We start from the raw sequence: 16,004 nt of genomic DNA, 5'->3' as shown, positions 1-16,004 counted from the left end.
CTGATTTGCATTATTATATTATGTAATTTTACCCGCGAAAAACGAGGGAACACTAAAAGTATCTTGTGTTACCGCTCTGCTTCGAGCCGCATCTTCCTCACCCATGTTGACTTACATCAAACTGATAATACATTTTCTTACGTTAATAAATTTCAATTCTCCTGTGAAAACACAGTATTTCAATCGGGTTGAGTCTTGTCAATTACACACCGGTATACAATTTGTTATGTGGATGATGTACTAATCAGTTATTCACACAAAAACCTGTCCGCGTGATTCTACTGGGTAGCGTCGAGATCGCATTCCTTATAAGCGGGGTTAAAAAAAATGACTAAATCGAAAATTAAATAGCACATAGCAAAAAAAACTTTAAAAAAAAAAAGTTCACCATGGGGGAAAAGGCATAGGTTTTTGGAAATGGCGCCGCATACTACTTTTTAGCACATTCAGTTGCAGGTGAGACACAGCGCCCCCGGTGGCAACGTAAGGACATGGACCACAGCAACGATTGAGCACGCACAAACGCTTTCATCTCCACCTTTCGTTTAATTAAAATTCAATATGATACAGTGCTATTTTCTGAACAAAGCCCTACATAAACAAACAAACAAAAAATGCACGAGACGCCCCTGCGTCCCAGCAATTTGTGGAAAAAATGTTTTCGAGCAGACAAACGAGTTCGGAAGGATTAAGCAAACAAAGGGCTATGGTGCGTGGGGCTCAAAATTTTCAGGTCCACGGTTTTCCCGTCGTTCCCCAACACGCACGCACAAAAGGTTCAAGTCCAAACGCAAGAGAAGCTAATTATCTTTTTCGATCCAGTGGGATGAAGGGAAGGTAACGCATGGCCGGCGCCGTAAGTTCCGGTCACGGCCGAGGGGGTGGGACCACAGAACTCCGTCACCTGCCGCCTTCCTTCTGCAGCAGCAGGCGGAAATGATGCAGATGGTGGATGCTGGACGACAGCCTGCGGCGACACGGCGCACCTTTTGATTTTTCTTTGCACGGCACACCTTAAAGGCGGCATGGCTCGGTGGTAGAGTGGTCATCTCTCAGCCAGAAGACCGTGGGTTCGACCCCCCGACCATCAAGACCGTGTCTAAGTGTCCTTGAGCAAGACACTGAACCCCCAGTTGCTTCTGATGCTGTGTCATCAGTAGGTAAATGACTAGTTAGTGTAAAGCGCTTTGAGTACCTAAGGTAGAAAAGCGCTATATAAGTGAAAGTACATTTACCATTTAAAGGTCAAGAGATGCAAATCATTTCCCACCAGTCCATTGCAGAATGATGACGCCATTGCTCACTATAAGCCTTGGGGAGTAATGCATTGCAAAAATAATGCAATGACTAATGCATTACTTTTTGCTGTGATGTGGGAGTGAAAGGTATTACACAGGCAAAAAATGTATTACTTTACTCAGTACAAATGAAAGTAATGTGCATTATAATGTATAGCCCCCAAAACACTCCTAAACCCTTTACAGCGCATTACAATGCAATATCATGTACAGCCCCAAAAAACGCTCCTAAACCCTTTACATATAATGTAATGACTGTAATGCATCACTTTTTGCTGTAACACGGTAGTGTAAGGTATTACACACAAAAAAAATGCATTATTTTACCCAGTACAGATGAAAGTAAAGCACATTACAATGCTTTGTAATATATAGCCCAAAAAGCACCCCTAAACCCTTTACTGTCATAATATTATTTGTAGCAGTTGATAATAAGAATGAAATTTGGTTGACTTGATATGGAGGTGGTGTATTGTTATGCAGAGAACTTTAAGGTCGTTTTATTCATTTTCATTTTTATTTCCAGTGATCTAGGCATCTTTTACCACTCCACAGGGGCAATAATATTTATTTTGGGATAACTTTGAGCATGAAAGTTATTTTACTTTGGTTTAAGGTCATCCGAAGTATCCTCTGTGTTATGCTAACGTGCTAACGACGCTAACGTCAGACGCGACAGCACCCTTGTCAACGAGAGATTCAAGAGGAAGTGTTCAGCGGTTTGTTTACAGCAACCCAAAGCTTGCAAACACATATATCACCCGGGAATCCCTTTTAGGCCTCATAGCGGCGAATTCAGAAACTAAACCCACCTGTAATGGCTTCTCTAGGTTCCGAAACGCTCACGATGCTACATTATCACCTCGTCTTAGATTAAAATCTCTATCACAAGTTCCTTGTTAATGTTTATTAACAATGAACTTGTGTGTATGTTTTTTTTTCTTTTTTGTAACAGGCTTGAAAAGTGTTGCACCCTGACTTTTAACAACCTTTGTCAAATGGGGGGGCTATGAGTAGTAACGCTGGACGGAGAGCGAGACACGAGGTGCCAGGTGGGCCCACAAAGCCTGCCACAGATTGTCTCCAGCCACAAGGTGCTTGTCATCACGCAAGTGGCAGGTCTAGCAGGCCAAAGCCCAGTTGAGCAGAAGCACCCGCGACTCGAGCAAAAGTGTGCCAGCCTTTGCTCTTTGTAGACATCTGTTGCCCATCTACGGCGCCGAGTCCAAAAGTTCTATATCCTATGCCACAGTGACATTTAGAAAAATTGGATTGTACTCTACACCCTTCTTTGATGGCATGGAACAATTTGTGTGCTAAACACACATATGACTGCACACAAAAAAAATCATTTATCTCTTCTTAAAATGGGTAACATTTTGCAGTGTGATGAGTAGAAACGGGGAAACTTTTCCAGACCCCAAATTAAGGCTAGAACAGAAAGCGTTCCAGTTACCAGTGCGTGAGGAGGGTTACGCTCACTGTGCTGGAGATAGTGAGCTGCACCAATGCCCATGGATTGACTGAAGGCCAAGTTGCACCTTCACCTCGCAGCACTAGTTAGCTTTTCATCACATCAGGCAAAGTAGATTTGCCTGTTCCATTAAAAAAAAATAAATAAAAGTGGACTACTTGTTTTATAATGGGATCTCCACGTTTGGGCCATGTGCTGTTGCGATTCCCTGATAGGCGAGTCAAGTTGGCTTCACAGGTCCACCGCACTTCCTGGAACACCTCCAAAATACCGGGTTGGCCAAGTGTGCTCCATTATGTAGCATGCTATCTAACCATTCATCCCACCAGGCAAAGTAAAAGTTTTTGCGCCATAAAAAAGGAAACTGGACTATTTTTGTTATGGGGTCTCCACGATTGGGCCATGTGTTTTTGTGATTACCCAATTGGTGGCGAGCCAAGTGAGCTCCAAAGACCATCTCCACAAACACGGGCTGGCCAAGCGCTGCACAAACCCCATGAGGACCATCTCCAAGGAGGTTGAGCGAACCCAAAGGTGCCAACCAGGTGGTGTCGGGTCTAGACTACAGCCCCCCTAAACGTGACCTGGCGGTCGGCCTACCTGGCAAAGCCGTTGATCAAGGCCACTACTTCTTGACGAGTGAGCTGGAAGCCTTTGGAGGCGGAGCGTTCCTGAAGGTTCTTGATCTGCTTCTCCGAGAAGAGGATCTTCAGGGCTGCGCCCAGGCCCTGGGTCTGATGATCAAGCCGCACGTCGCCACAAAGACAAGGGAGATGGTCCGAGTCGAGCGCGCCGGCGCTCCCACCTGCAGTTTGCCCCACAGTCGACATTTGCTGCAGCCCACGCAGTCCATGATCCTGGAAATGTTCTTGAAGTGAAGACGAAAGTCCTCCTAGGCAGGAGAAAATAAGATACTGGCGATTAGAAATTCATCAATTAATTTAGAAAACGTTTTTTTTTTTTTTTTTTACTTTAGCTCCGTTAAAAAAATATATGTATGTAAAGTGAGCTAGGCAGCAAAGGGGAAGCATATCCTTTCACTTTTTGCAATAAACAGTCCAAACATTGGACTTCTTGTTTTTCCTACCTTGAGGCTTTTGGCTTCCTTTTCGTGCCCGGCAAACATAGACTTCTCGTCAAAGTGCATGGGGAACATCCTAGTGGGCGCATACAGGAGGTGAGGCGGGGGGGTGCTGTCGGGTTGGGGGTGGAAGTGGGGGGCGTGGCCTACTTGATCTCATTGAAGACCTGCAGCAGCAGCTCCTTGGTGTCGGCGTCCTCGTGCCCGTTGCCTGTGTATAGGTCCACCACGGCGCGCTCAAAGTAAGCCGCCACCTTGGAGAGTGCCCGCAGTTCCATCAGGTAGAGGAAGTAGAGGTTCTTCAGGCGCCGCGTTCCCTCACCCTTAGTCTGGGCCCGATCAAAACGCCGACGGAACTCCTGGACGTTGGGGCCCCATGTTGGCCTGCCCCAAGCCTCTTGATGCCCAGGAAAAAAAAGTGTTAGCCGGATGCCACGCGGCCGGCATTATGGTGCGCTGCCTTAGAGTTACCGTCCAGCAGGTACTGCGCGCACAGGTGGATGTTAATGCTGCTGTGGAGGCCCGAGATCAGTCGATAGAAAACACGTTTCTCCAAACACAAACCTGCGCAGGAGCACAAATTGAGAAAAAGCACAAAATACCAGAGCAGGGTGAAACGACTGCAAACAGAAAGAAGTCACAAAAAGAGATCACTACGTATGGCGGCAAAAATAGAAGAAAGGACAAGAAAAGTCAAAGAAAAAAAAAAGAAACAAAGATGAAAAAGTAGGAAAACAGCAAAACAAGATGAAAAAATAAAAAATCTTTTCAATTTCTCCTTTTCATTTTGAAAAATGAAAAGGAAAGAAACAAAGTGTGGTAAAAAACAAAAAAGATAATAATGGAGAAAGAGAAAAACTAGAGAAAAATGAATGAAAGGACGAGAAAGCGGATGCTGCCGTCACCTTCCAACCAGTCGTAGAAGCTCTGGCCTGCAACGCACATCGTGGTAGACATCAGGGATGGGACTGGACTGGACGAGCCAGCGACGGCGGCTGTACTCACCATCGTCTCCTGGCAGGAAAAAACAAACAAACAATGGCACGTCAGCCCACAGCGACCCACAACCGCGGCCGCCGTTTCAATGGCCCGCCTTTCCACAGCTGACCATTGGACAGCGGAAGGTCATTTGCTTTTCTTCAGCCTTTAATGTGAAGTAATGTTCATCTTATGTAATATGAGGGAAATTAAGAACGGTTCCTTTGCGGAATTTGAATCAAGCAGCAAAATTCAGCTCCCGAATCTTAGGGGGCAGCTGTTTTGCTATATGTCGTGCACAGAAAGTACAAAAGTGACAATGCCGTGTGTGGGCGCATAGAACAAGAAAAGTGCTCCCCACTACAATGCACAGCTACACTTATTTAATGACTTTTTGAAACGGCAATAGCAGCTATGCCTGGTACGGATGAGTGGTGGCGGGAGGCTTGTCGCTAATGGCAACCTTGCGCATGTTTTCATGGGAGGTCAGCTGGAACAGTAGTTATCAAGACTTTCTAATTTCACTTTTTTAAGTGTCATAAATGCTGTTAAATGCACCTAGGCAACATTCAGTTCATGCATGCAGCTCTATTATTGCAAATATTTGGAGGGCGCTCCGGTATGTAACACGGACTCATTCTAAACTTTTTGAGTTTGTTTTGGATGAGGCTGTAATGGATGAGTTCTATTTCCAAAGGTTTCAAAGGTTAAAATGTCAAGTATGGGCCAGTTGCCAATGCTGCGCCGACAGCAGCCGCAAAATTGCGCCCAGGCGCAAGTTGACTCACCTCTGCTGGGGGCCAAAGGGTTCAGGGGGCGGTACACCGACCTGGGCCTGCACACGCAACACAACACACATGCGTCATTAATGCGGCGCAACATGCCAAAGTCGGACTAGTCTAACAATTGATGCCAATGCTTTGGTCCATCATGTACATGTGGTGCAAACCTTCCGCGGTACGGTCATGACGTCGACACCATTTTTTGTTTCTTTGAAATCTCAGTCCAGTACATGTTTAGCACACCTCAGTTGGATTTGATTGGTTAAGCACAAGAATGTTGTTTTTTTACCCAAACATTTAGTCGGATACGATTTGAATTGGAATCGTGGTTTGTTTGGGTTTTTTCCCCATATTAAAACACAATGCAAATGTTCAAAGTGTGCATAATGTTAATGCCGCTTCCACTTGGGGGGTATGTGGGATTTTCCGGGCATAAGCAAATCTCATTTCATGCTCTTTAATGCAACTTGAAACAAATTTCATGCTGATGTCCTACTTACTCCATTTAGTGCATGTGAGATGGTGGTGATGTATTTTTTTTTCAAATTAGATGGAACATCAAGCAGCACATTAAGTTTATTCTAAATTACAGCTCATCACCAGTCGCCATAAATATATTTGCTGCATTATTATTGCAAAATTGTATTCTAGTGCTATGCACAAAGTTGTAAAACAGTGGTACCTCTTCTTATGGAACGCCTCTAGTTACAAGAATTTCAGGTTACGAAACGCCTCAGCAGAAGAATTACCGGATCACAGGAAATGTCAAATAAAAACGTACAAATTAAACAGCCTAAAAGGTCTCTCTTGGTTTGGACTCATCACCAACACACTAGCACCATCTGAAGGCAAACAAGTAAACTGCATTCATATTGCTGCTGCAAATAATACCGGTATGATTAATTTTTTTTTTTTTTTTAATTATTCTTTACATGATATTTTGATTATTATGCACTAATCTAATTTTAATACTGTATGTATTTGTTACTGTTTTTGCATTTTTACAATTGATTAATAGTATTCATTTAAAGGGTTTAGGAGAGAATAGGCTATTTACACATTAATATCATATTTATATTCATCATATTTATCATATTTACATCATACTTATATTTACCGGTAAGTTTTATACGGCTGCACAATAGTGACAACATTTGTCTGCAGATGCACCAGAAATCAAACAGAGGGTGTTACATGATCTATTTCCTGCAGTTGCAGAATAAGAGATTGCACTAGAAATGTCTTTCCCAAGTTAAATTTAGTGCGGGCACGACACTCTATTTGTACAACACTGAAAAATTGCCCTGTGCTGCTCTAAAAGTGTGTTTTTTTTGGTCATACTGGCGGTACAGTGTCAGAGAAATCTCAGAAAAGAAGACTAGGACAAGCCTAGCTGCTTAAACAGCAAAAAGAGTAACTCAGACCAGCCAAGATTGACTTTTCTACGCCGGCGCAGGGAAAAAAGCTTGAGCAAATGTAACTCGTGGGTCTTCCAACGCCAGTTTTCCACTTGCCCAGCCGTTCCCCCCGGCTTTTATTGAATAGAAGCATAGCAGATTACAAGACACAACAAAAGAGCCAGCCGGGCGCCACCGGCAGCTGGGCCAAGGTCCCGGCTCACACTTTCGTGCGTCAACAGTTCTATCTAAGGACAGGGTCAAGATGAACTAGGATTGCATAAATGGGTAACAATGAACTAAGAACATAATGATAACAACCTAATATATGATTCCCTTCACATACAGGGAGCGCCAAAGTAAGTGTTGTGCATGGTCCAACGCCGAGGCGAGGGAGCACACCACAGCCTCACAAAGGCGGGGAGCCCCAGAATTGGATTTGACATTTTTTTAATATTTCTAATTATTGGATAAAGTTTTAAAACATGAGGGAGCGTCTGTTGTCCCAACAATGGAACCTATGCTAGCTTCATGCTAAAATGATTGGAAAAGGTTAAGGTTAGCGTCTACTGACTTGAAGCAGTTCTCCTCGTAAATGCTGTTCCAGACCCTCCAGGCCGACGGGCCTTTGTATCCCGTGTAGCGTTCCGGGTTGAGCAGCAAGTCCACATACTCGGCGTCCGGGGACGACTCATCTGAAACACGCGCGCACGCAAAGGTCAGCAATGCACGGTAGCGCTAGAGCTGGGGTGTCAAACCCGTAACTACCATTACTATTAATCATAAAACATTTCAAGTTATTCATTTATTGAAAAAAATTCAGCTAATTTTTATACTTTACAAAATCATGTTGCGAGCCGGCTTCAACGCATTTGCGGGCCATATGGTTTGACACCCCGTGTGCTAGACGAAGTTAAGTGCGCTCACCGTCCAGCTCACAAAAATGGTCCTGGGCGTCGTCGTGTCGGGCCCAGTCAGCAAACGCCTCTTTACTCTGATTGCTGCGTGTTGCACATACAACCAAAAATAAAGTCATAATACACAAAATCAGACACATCTATGGAATTAAACAAGTGCGCATAACATAAACAGACCCACTAATATTGCTTAACACTCACTCACTAACTCACTCAATGTAACATTGAGGACAGAGGTTCTCAAACCAGGCGATGTGAAATATGAACAATTTTTGTCAGCAATCAGCAAATATCTTTTAATGCTTTATAACCTGCATGATATTTTCTTTTCAAATAAAGAGCAAATGAACTGGAATATGACGTGGAGGCATTTCTGGGGGCTAAAAAACAAATTGACCTGAGATACCTGGCTGAAAAAAGTTTAAGAACCACTAAAACATTGTGCAAAAGAAGTAGTGTTGCTTGTCCACAGTGTGTGTGTGTGTGTGTGTGTGTGTGTGTGTGTGTGTGTGTGTGTGAGACCTGAGTGTGCTGTTGATGGCCCCCAGCTCCTGCGCCTGCTGACACTCGCTGACGCCGGCGGCAGCCTGCGAATACTGAACATGAACACGAACATGACAGAGAAGCAAAAGACCTCAAGAACACCTTATGCCGATGCGACCTGTAATGCAACACGCCAACGCGGCGGCCATTTTGGGAGGAGCCACATTCCCATAAACATCATTGAATATAATAAGTGTTGCTCATTTCCCAACCCAATTTCAGGAGATGGACTTTTATTTTTGCGTAGGCAAACAATGACTCTGTGTCAAATCAAAATTGAACATTTGCTTTCACTGTGAAAAACAATGGTCAACATTTTTGCATTATCTAACAAGTTATGGGGCAAGCCAGAAACTAAATGATTAAAAAAAAAATTCTGCAGTGTGAATAAAAAGAATACGTCCTGTTTCTTAAAGTGGATGGAAATGAAAACACAAATGCATGTTTTTGGAGAGTGGGAGGAAGCCAGAGTCCCCAGAGAGAACCCACGCAGGCTGGGGGGGAACATGCAAACTCCATACAGGAAGGCCGGAGCCAGCTGGAGCCAAACTCGGGTCCCTGAACTACAGTATGAGGCGGACAGGCTAACCACTGCTACACTGAGCCGTCCTAAAACATTGTACAGTGGCCCCCTGTTTACGACGTCCGTGCCTATGTTTTATCACCTTACAACGTGGACCGAGACATTTTTTTGCTCCCCCTGTATGCCATTTTTTTCGCCTTACGACATAAAAAAAACAAAAACAAAAAAACAACCACTTCTCACACATGGCGGTCAGTGTGTGAGACTGAGACGCATGCCAGGCATATGCCACTACATCACTGCAATGCTGGTCTGCTATTGATCGGCGTCACGGTTTAAAATGGCGGCTTTTTAAATCTTTGTTCTCGTGTGAGTGCTTGAAAATTGTATTTATTGTGCATTTCAGTGCTTAATTTCAAACTTTAATTGGTTAGCCATGGGTCCCAAGAAGTAAGAAGATGATTAGTATGGAAACGAAGCTAGCGATAATCAAGAAATACAAAGAACGCTATGCTAGGCTAGGATAGCCAGCGCTCAATGGGGAATATGGCCAAAACAAGCTCGTCACGTCACTCAAATGGTAAATAAATCCTTTATATAATTGTTATTTATGATGTTAGTTAATCATATACATGTATATTATATATAATATAACTTACCATATTATTTTGTTACCAATTTTTAATATGTATATGCAATGTGTTTCCACACACATTAGCTAATTTACATGTTTGGGTTGCCTGCCATACAACGAATTCGCGTTACGATCCCAATCATGGAACGAATAATCTCGTAAACCGGGGGCCCACTGTATTTGGCTTGGAAAAACAATCGATGTCTAGAAACTTCAAACTTGGTGCTTGAAACCCACCAAGATGCCCCAACGCTTGAATCCATAATTCAAATCATTGTTAGCTGCGGGCCTAGTGTTAACGCACAGTCGGGTGTGTGCATTTATTAGTGTGTATGCACATTGATGGAGTCCCCACCGCGCAGCAAAACCATAGGCATCAATGTGCATACACACCACGGCTTCCCATTTTGATGGAGCCCATAAGATCAGACCCTTTTCAGTTTTAGAGGTGTTTGGATCTTACGTTGAGGCAATCTCTTGTGATGATTAGGGGATTGGAAATGCATTATGTCAGTGGGATGTCCCCACAAGAGCTGAAAAAGCTCCTTGTGTGTGTGAATGTGTGTATGCGTGCGCGCACAGCTAAGCTCACCTTGTTGTAATTCCCAGACTTGATGCCCGCAGGAATCTGACTCTGGAAGGGCCAAAGACAAAAAAAAAGTTGAACGCAAGCTGCTGAACTGAACATGCGGGATGGCTGCCTACAACGACCTCTGACCTCCGGACAGGGCTCCACATGGCAGTCTTTGATGGCGCAGTGGCCGTCGTCAGGCCAGAACGGGCACGCACGCTTCAGGTTGACCTGCCCAAGGCACACCACCAATCAGCTTGCCTCCAAAGGCCAGCAGGAAGGCGGCCTTACCTTATAGTAGCGAAAGTAGTCACGCTCCATCAACTTCTTGATGCGAGGGTAAAGTTTGAAGTTGTTGAAGACGTCGATGCTCTCCACATCGCAGAAGCAGTCGTCCAGAACGCCCGTCAGCTGTGGCACACGTATGACGTCATGCGCCACGTCTCGTGACATCGCAACACTCCATACAACGCTTCCTTCACTTAAGTCCCCCCTCAGCCACAAATACGCTAACTAAGCACAAGTACACATCCCGCAAACCCTTTAGCGCACACACCAGCCTATGGACGAGCTGTGTTTTCAAAAGAAGTTAACAGCTGTCAAGACGTCCACATCAATCTGAATTTCGCAAATGTAAAATACATTGATTAGACAAGTCTGACCTGCGGGTCCATGAGAGCGGTGAGCGTGACAAAAAGCAGGAAGACAAGAACACATCGCAACATCCTCAACTTTTCCTCTGGGCATTCAGCGTGTGAGCTTGTCACCGAAACGCCACTTTTTCAAGCCCCGCCTCCTTGTCAGAATTAGCTCCGCCCTCACCCCGGCGCCCAGCCAGTGCTGGTGAGAAGAGAACGCTGGGGAGGCGGGGCTTTTTCAGCCGCGGCCAATTACGTTACACCACGCTGGTCTACGCGAGTCCAAAACTTGACCTCACGTATGAAAACAAATACTGTAGGTTTCTACGAGTTGACTTGCTTGATGACGTGACCATAACATTCGCGCCACACACAAACAGGGAATACACAAACTTTTATATGGGGGGGGGGGATACACAAACTTGGAGGCCAACGGAAACGACACATGATGTCAATCGGCTTGAACGGCTCGAATTTCACAATACGTCATTTTCAATTTCATGTTACGCGAGTATCGAATACTAAACCCGGTTTGCAAAACACAGGTCGGCTCGCTGCTAATTAGCATCACAAGAACGGTGACGTCAAAACGGAGGAGGCGAACATTCGAGAAGGTCGAGTCTTGGCGCCGTGTGTGCCCTTAAATGTGCACCAACGAGACAAAGGATGATTTGTTTTCTTCTTTTCTCGCAATCAAATAAAGCCTGGAGTGAGTAACTTACATGGCAAAAGCAGCTCTGCTCCTGCTGGTCGGCGCTGACCTCCGTCCGAGTCTGGGGCTTGCTGAGCTGAAACCAAGCTAAAGCGAGATTGCCCAACAGGAAGGCCAGCAGAAGAACAGCGAACGCCTCCGCAGTCGCTCTCCACATGCCGAAAGAGCCTCGCAAAAGTGCCGGCGACGTCTTGCGCTCTCGGCTGGCCTGCCGCCCGGCGCGATGTTAGCTTCCGCAGGCTAGCAGGCTAACGCAAACGCGCGCGAGACGTTCCGTCTAGGCGAGAAGTCAACGCACCCCTCACGCGGATACTTGTGCCGACGAGACCCTCGTGGGATGAGGACTTGTCGCGAAGACAACGTCAGAACTTCGGAGGGGTTCTGACAGCGGCTTCCAAGTCAGAGCAGAGTTAAAAAAAAAAAACTTCCGACTTGGAAGTTTCACAATAAAACGAATGGCTTGTTCTTTGTGCGCGGAGTTTGGCCCTTTCCCAAGCGGGATTGGTTTGAAAGCACAGACGAAGCCTAAAAACGACAAAATTATGTGGTGTGTCTTGCTTTCCGCGTCTCACACCAACAAGCGTTGAAGCTCCCGCGGTGGCCAAGTGCTACTTTTGCTTGAAAGGAAATGGCGGAAGTAGTCGGGGTTGGCCAACGTTAGCTTGCAGTGCATCGCTGGTGCTGAGGAGAGGGAACAAGCGGAAAGAGGAGCGGGAGGACAGCGAGCATCTCCGGCCGACGCTCGCCTCCTCCCGGCCAGCCCCACCGCCGCCGGGCCAGACGTCCGATGTCTTGTTAGCCTCCCCTGGCCGGATCTCGCCCGTTCCCCGGTGACGGTCTCTACCTCGTCGAGATGGTGGACTTGAGGCCCGGCGGCGGTGGCGACGACGGGGAGAAGACGTCGAAAAAGTCTCGAACGAGGCGAAGCAAACGTGGCCGCCGACGTCGCAATAAAAAGAACAACAACAACCACAAATGCAACAGCATCAATCAGAATCAAACACCGCCACCATTTCTCCCACCAGAGGTAGCAACTTCGCTACTAGCCGCTCGCTTGCTAGCATAGCCGACAAGCTAGCAGCATCGACTTCTTTCTTTTTTTGCTCACAAATTATTTACGTAATGCAAAAACAGGCAATTACATACTGTACGGTCTTGTTTCGTAACGTCACCGCTTTCCCCGAAGTATACGTTGGATGTGTTTTGACGCATGACGTCATTTCCATTTCCTGAATCTAAAAATATGAACAGGTTAACATTGATAGTGTTGATTGTGGCATTATACGTTATTACACTCTCTGAAAGTTCGGGGAAATTGACCACGACAGTAAATAATGCCCGTAACGTTTTACATTGTAACGTCGGGTGTTTTAAAAACGTGTTTTGTTCAATTCGCGATGGATAAAAATGGAATCTTGTATTGTATATGAACCTTCACTTTATGTTGCTATAAGTTACATTAGCAATTAGTTATTGCCTCGTATTTAAGAGCACTAGACGTTACATTTGCAATCAGTTATTGTCGTGTATTCTAAAACACTATTATACATTTAGCAATAACGTTTTGGACAAATTTTAATATTCGAAAAATAACTTTAAAAGTTACTTAAGTAATTTAAATTTCCTAAGTTTTCATCTTGAGGCAATCACTTGCATGCATTATATTATATGTGACTAGTGTTTTCAGATTGTATACTAATTCACTTTCAGGATTCTAATGTAGACATTTGTGATTAGCTGTTTCATACAAAGGCATTTTTATGGACCACAAAAGAAGATTTCTGATGGTGATATTTATGAAAATTGTCTTTACAAGAGATTTATATCAGTACATCGAATAGTACATATTTTTGACCTCATAAAAAGAAGGAACACTGAAGTGATTTAAAAAAAAAAAAAACAAGGTACTTTTAAATCACAAGAAATCAAAGTCAAAGTGTTACTTGAACAAGTTTGACAAGAAGGACAACTGCGATGAAAAATCAGTTCGGCCCAAATTCATATCTGAACAAGGAAAAAAAAAGTGTGATCCTGAAGATGATATGCGACTTGCTAAAAGGGCTTTCAAGCAGAACCTGGGTGATCTTAGTAAAGGCAACACCATGTGCTTGCAGGCCGAAGAAGGTAACATCGAATATAAGGTAAGACGTCTTTGGTCCTTCTCCGGAGCCCGGCGATGACGTGACGTGAGGTGACATGCACACCCAGCTGAAGCTGGTCAACCCCAGCCGGAACCGCTTCGAGCACCTGGCCACGCAACTCAAGTGGCGCCTGCAGGAGGGCCGCGGCGAGGCCGTCTACCAGATCGGTGTGGAGGACAACGGGCTGCTGGTGGGCCTGAGCCAAGCTGACATGGCCGCCTCCATCAGTACCTTGCGCAAGATGGCCGACAAGTAGGTCCGCGTCTGCCTGCCCGCGCAGTGCCGTGGTCGGCTAATGGCGGCTCCCCTCTTCCTCACTCAGGGTGGGCGCCGACATCACGCTGCTCCGGGAGCGGCAGGTGGACTCGGGCGCGCGTAGGATCGCCGAGGTCCTGGTGCGGAAGGTTCCAGATGACCAGCAAGTGAGTGTGGCCGCCGCTCACCTTCTGGCCTTCTTGTCCAGCTTTTTGGCCTTCCTTCCCACTGTGTTTTTTCCCCAGGCATACCCAAATAATTACTCAGCACTCGAATAGTCACCGGTACTAAATACCATTACCACTAGAAGTTTTGATACACAGGATTTTCCCCCCAAACAGTAACAGATCATTTTAAAGAAAGACCTATGTGTCCCAAAGCAGTACATCGTTTATTGCTGGAGTTACACTATATTTTTTGGTCATTTTTCAATTGTTTTTTTGTTCATGTCTTTTAATTAGTTAATTCTTTTTTTTTGTCTAATATGCTGAACGTCTTTTTTAATCCATCATGATTTTTTGTTTACTTCCTCACATTCTTTTTTAATTTATCTAGTGATGATTGATACATTTTTTAGACCGATACCAGTAAAATTACTCGATTCCTGAGTAGCCACAGATACTGATACCAAGTACTAATATATATAATAATAGTAGTAATATATATATATATATATATATATATATATATATATATATATGTATATATATATATATATATATATATATATATATATATATATATATATATATATATATATATATATATATATACTAGTAATACTAGTAGTTTTGATACACAATGTGACACAAACTGTGACTGATCATTTAAAAAAAAGAATCCTAGTTTGATTGTTTTTTTTTATGTTCTGTTGTTTGTTGTTGTTCATTTGTTTTTCTTGATTTTTTCATTCATTCTTTGATTTCTCCCACTTTTTTTCTGTTTAAACTTGTGATGTTTGATACTTCTCTTGTGCCAATACCATTACGAGTACTCGACTCTTGAATTGCCACAGATACCAAGTACCAACACCACTAGTACTTTTGCTCCATACATTTCCAAAAAACAAATGACAGCTCTTTTTGAAGAAGTTTTTTTTTTTCCCACTGTAGCTTAGTAGTTTAGCTCCCCACCATAGAATGGCTACAACGCCAGTATCGGTCGCTGGTATTGGCTGCCACCGTGAGTACTGCTACCTTGAAGTCAGGCCACAATTGGCGCCCATTCCGTGTAGTTGCCCATTCCGTGTTCAAAATTTCATCAAAGGAAGGCAAAACAAAGAGCTGAAAACAAAACCCAATGCCGATATCCTGGCAATTTCACAAGCGTCTTGTACGATGCGCAGTTCTTGGACCTGCGCGTAGCGGTGCTGGGCAACGTGGACTCGGGGAAGTCCACCCTGCTGGGCGTGCTAACGCAGGGTGAGCTGGACAATGGGCGGGGCCGAGCGCGCCTCAATCTCTTCAGGCATCTCCACGAGATCCAGACAGGACGCACATCCAGCATCAGCTTTGAGATCTTGGGCTTCGACAGCAGAGGACAAGTGAGTGGTGTCTTTCAAATGTCCTCCTCACCTTTGCGCCATCTCATCCCATTTTCGCTGTCAAGTTTGAAACCTCTGTAAGGCCGAGTATTTGAGTCTCTATTCAAGCCCAAGAAAATAGTCTCGTTTTAGTCCACAAAAAGTGACGACCTTTTTGTCTAGTTTTGGTCAGGACAATGATTGTCTCCTTTCATGTCATATTGGACATCTCTTGAATTGGGCGTGGCCTCTGCTAGTATCTCCTTGAAGCAGTGCTTCTCAAATGGGGGGCAGGCAATGAAGCCCGTGTGAAGTGTAATTGCACATCCACTGCACCAGGTGAAGTAGTGGTGCTTGCGAGAGTTAGAATCTTTTTCAGTCATTATCGGCAACATTTTTTCTCATGATTAAGGTGATTAAAAGGAAAAAAAAAACTCGGCACAATGTTTATACTTTTTTCTTATGGTTACCATTCATTATTGATTTCATATTTTCTGGGCCTTAAACGGTTCCGTTGGTCAAAAATGTTTCTAGTTCA

At 44.5% G+C, this 16,004-nt stretch overlaps 2 protein-coding genes across 3 annotated transcripts in view; one reads left to right on the top strand and one right to left on the bottom strand.

Annotated features, from left to right (window-relative positions):
- Nucleotides 1–526: 526 nt before the first annotated feature.
- Nucleotides 527–12,752, bottom strand: ero1b (endoplasmic reticulum oxidoreductase 1 beta). The gene is made up of 16 exons (XM_088420344.1): nt 11,559–12,752; nt 10,490–10,609; nt 10,346–10,429; nt 10,220–10,261; nt 8,450–8,523; nt 7,938–8,011; nt 7,585–7,705; nt 5,620–5,666; nt 4,859–4,867; nt 4,759–4,785; nt 4,325–4,417; nt 4,004–4,250; nt 3,860–3,929; nt 3,578–3,664; nt 3,373–3,506; nt 527–967 (listed from the first exon to the last, which is right to left on the bottom strand). The coding sequence occupies exons 1-16, from the start codon at nt 11,703–11,705 to the stop codon at nt 901–903; spliced, it is 1,443 nt and encodes a 480-aa protein (XP_088276470.1). The 5' UTR covers nt 11,706–12,752; the 3' UTR covers nt 527–900.
- LOC148420692 (GTP-binding protein 2-like) overlaps nt 11,448–16,004 on the top strand; it is a 7,607-nt gene continuing 3,050 nt past the window's right edge. The window contains exons 1-5 of one of the 2 annotated variants that reach the window (XR_015866236.1): nt 11,448–12,575; nt 13,663–13,689; nt 13,757–13,941; nt 14,012–14,111; nt 15,290–15,487. Coding sequence is in view for 1 of the 2 variants with exons in the window: in XM_088420327.1 (XP_088276453.1) it covers nt 12,402–12,575; nt 13,663–13,689; nt 13,757–13,941; nt 14,012–14,111; nt 15,290–15,487 (684 nt within the window). In the remaining variant the exon portion in view is untranslated. The remainder of the gene's footprint in view (nt 12,576–13,662; nt 13,690–13,756; nt 13,942–14,011; nt 14,112–15,289; nt 15,488–16,004) is intronic. The other variant, XM_088420327.1, reaches the window with a different exon arrangement.

The sequence above is a fragment of the Hippichthys cyanospilos genome, chromosome 7 (assembly GCF_059441005.1).
Source record: "Hippichthys cyanospilos isolate Australia breed blue-spotted pipefish chromosome 7, RoL_Hcya_1.0, whole genome shotgun sequence".
Classification (NCBI taxonomy): Eukaryota; Metazoa; Chordata; class Actinopteri; order Syngnathiformes; family Syngnathidae; genus Hippichthys; species Hippichthys cyanospilos.
Note: the sequence above shows the minus strand (reverse complement) of the source record. Positions and strands in the feature narration are given on the sequence as shown.

What these genes read in the sequence shown, in the direction of transcription:
- ero1b (XM_088420344.1), bottom strand. Translation starts at nt 11,705, where the DNA reads ATGTGGAGAGCGACTGCGGAGGCGTTCGCTGTTCTTCTGCTGGCCTTC. An exon ending in CAGGTCTTCAATGAGATCAA is followed by an intron (nt 3,930 to 4,003) that starts GTAGGCCACGCC and finishes TGCGCCCACTAG; the next exon opens with GATGTTCCCCATGCACTTTG. An exon ending in GACTGTGGGGCAAACTGCAG is followed by an intron (nt 3,507 to 3,577) that starts GTGGGAGCGCCG and finishes CTTGATCATCAG; the next exon opens with ACCCAGGGCCTGGGCGCAGC.